The 2,043-nt window shown below is 37.2% G+C and overlaps 1 protein-coding gene across 1 annotated transcript in view; it reads left to right on the top strand.

Moving 5' to 3' along the window:
• Positions 1–1,180: 1,180 nt before the first annotated feature.
• The window catches only part of ube2b (ubiquitin-conjugating enzyme E2B (RAD6 homolog)), a 12,190-nt gene continuing 11,327 nt past the window's right edge, over positions 1,181–2,043 (top strand). Inside the window, exon 1 of the mRNA XM_032534403.1 lies at positions 1,181–1,444. Within this exon, the coding sequence (XP_032390294.1) occupies positions 1,401–1,444 (44 nt within the window). The 5' untranslated portion in view covers positions 1,181–1,400. The remainder of the gene's footprint in view (positions 1,445–2,043) is intronic.

Raw genomic sequence — 2,043 nt, 5'->3', positions numbered from 1 at the left:
TAGGTGTAACATTTAATATTTGGATTGAACTATTTAAAATATACCTAAGTTGACAAATATTGTTGTAAATTTGCAAAAAACATTTTACAAAATGTGCAAAATGTTGCTGTTATTTTCAGCGTGAGCCTCTTTACAAACTGCTCCCCATACATCAATGATAATGTTAGTCCATTAAAATGAAATATGTTGCACGTCTCTTCTCCACTCCACTGTCACTGCTGCATTAACCTCTAACAATGTTTGCAGCTGTTTAATAGAATGATATGATCCAGTTACGATATCTAGGGCCTGCAGCTCAGTATTTATTTTATCTCTACTGTTATTCTTGTTTTTATTTTTATTCTTTTTTATCTTGGCGGGTTCTTGACTCTAACCTTGCCTGCACCTGTGTTTCATTCTCACTGCTGATGCTGCTAAGACACCGGAGTCTTGAGCTGCTTTACCCTGCATAAACAAAATATTGAAGTTTAGGTATAATTTTCAAACCAATGGCAGAGGCAAGGGATGTTACACCCATACAATTTAGGTTCTAATATCATGTCAGGTATGTTCATAGCTGCGTGGGATTAAAAATAAAAATGCCTTAATACAAGTATCCCTGTTGACAAATACAGCCACCAGAATTCCTGCATCAATTTAATATTTGCCCCATATTTAATATTAGGCTATATCATTGAGTGTATCAATATTAACAGCTATATACTGCACCTCATTGTACTTTATCTTTTGTTTGCAGCCTACTTTATCATTTGTCATACGTATTGTATTTTTGATATTGCATTGTTATTTATGTTAAGCACAGTAGGCTACCAGAAGCGGCAACAAAGCAAAAATGTAGAAATATGTTGAGTAGGCCAGGCTATGTGACAAATAAAACATAGAACTAAAAACTTGCATCACAGAAATACATTAAATTCATGTAGGAATGTTGCAACACAATAGTGTCTTTATGTTAGGGTGTTCCGACCTGGTTCCGACATTAAAATGACTACATATCACACAACTATAAGACTTATATGATATATAATATGTGTTATGCCTCTATGTTATAAGGACTGCTGCTTACTTTGGCTTGCAGGAGGCTTTATGAATATAGTATTGTTTTAGGTATTGATATAAGATGTAGGCTATTTTATACCTCACACCAACAGAACTATAGTTGGATTATATTTTTGGAGCGTTTTGATAAACATCTTTTAACATCGTCATTGTTTCTAACATGAAAGGGGCTGTACCTCTGCTGGACAGCACTGTAAGCAACCGACGACGTCACCAAAAACAGCTACCCAGTTGTTTTGGGAGAAGAAGAAAAGGGTTACAAGCGGAAGAAACACCGGATTTGGTTTCGGATAGTATTCGGTCTATGTTCCTGCCTTAGTTTTTAAAATACATTTTGGACAATGTCAACCCCGGCAAGGAGACGGCTTATGAGGGATTTTAAAAGGTACCGCAACGTTTTGGCAATCATCTCTTCTATTTGTGTGTGTAGCTAGCAGCGTTAGCTGATAAAGCTGTTGGTAGCTAGCTAGCTTAGTTAGCTTAGCGTTAGCTGTTGGTGCAGATAATACTGTAAATAGCTAGCTAGCTAAAGCTTGGCTGGAGTTATTGTTATTTTTTTATTTGTCTTTGCACATGGCATTTGTAGGATTGACAAATGCACGACTGTATATTTTTAATTCTTGGACGATGTCCGAAGAGTGAACTTCGGAGGTTTTATGCTGTGTTTTCTATCCAGGGAATAACGTTAAGTCTTTGCATGTTTCATCTCCTGACCAAAGTAAGTTTGTGTGTTAGCGTAGGTGCAACTTCGGCTAGCTAAGGTGGCTTAAATTTGGCTTTCGAGAATGTTCCACAAACCCTTTATCTAGCCTTAACTGGCCCAAATTAGAAGTTAAATGTGACACGATTTATTCTAATTACTCCGTGTAGTCTGCATGCTTTGGATTTAAAATCTACTGCTATAAAGGTAGACAAATCCAACCAGCCTGCCAGCATTATGGCTCAATCCCCCCTTGCACCAACTGGGCTCACAGGTGTTGCACA

The sequence above is a fragment of the Etheostoma spectabile genome, chromosome 13, assembly GCF_008692095.1.
Source record: "Etheostoma spectabile isolate EspeVRDwgs_2016 chromosome 13, UIUC_Espe_1.0, whole genome shotgun sequence".
In the NCBI taxonomy this organism is placed as follows: Eukaryota; Metazoa; Chordata; class Actinopteri; order Perciformes; family Percidae; genus Etheostoma; species Etheostoma spectabile.
The sequence above is the reverse complement of the archived record's forward strand: the minus strand, read 5'-3'. Positions and strand labels throughout refer to the sequence as shown.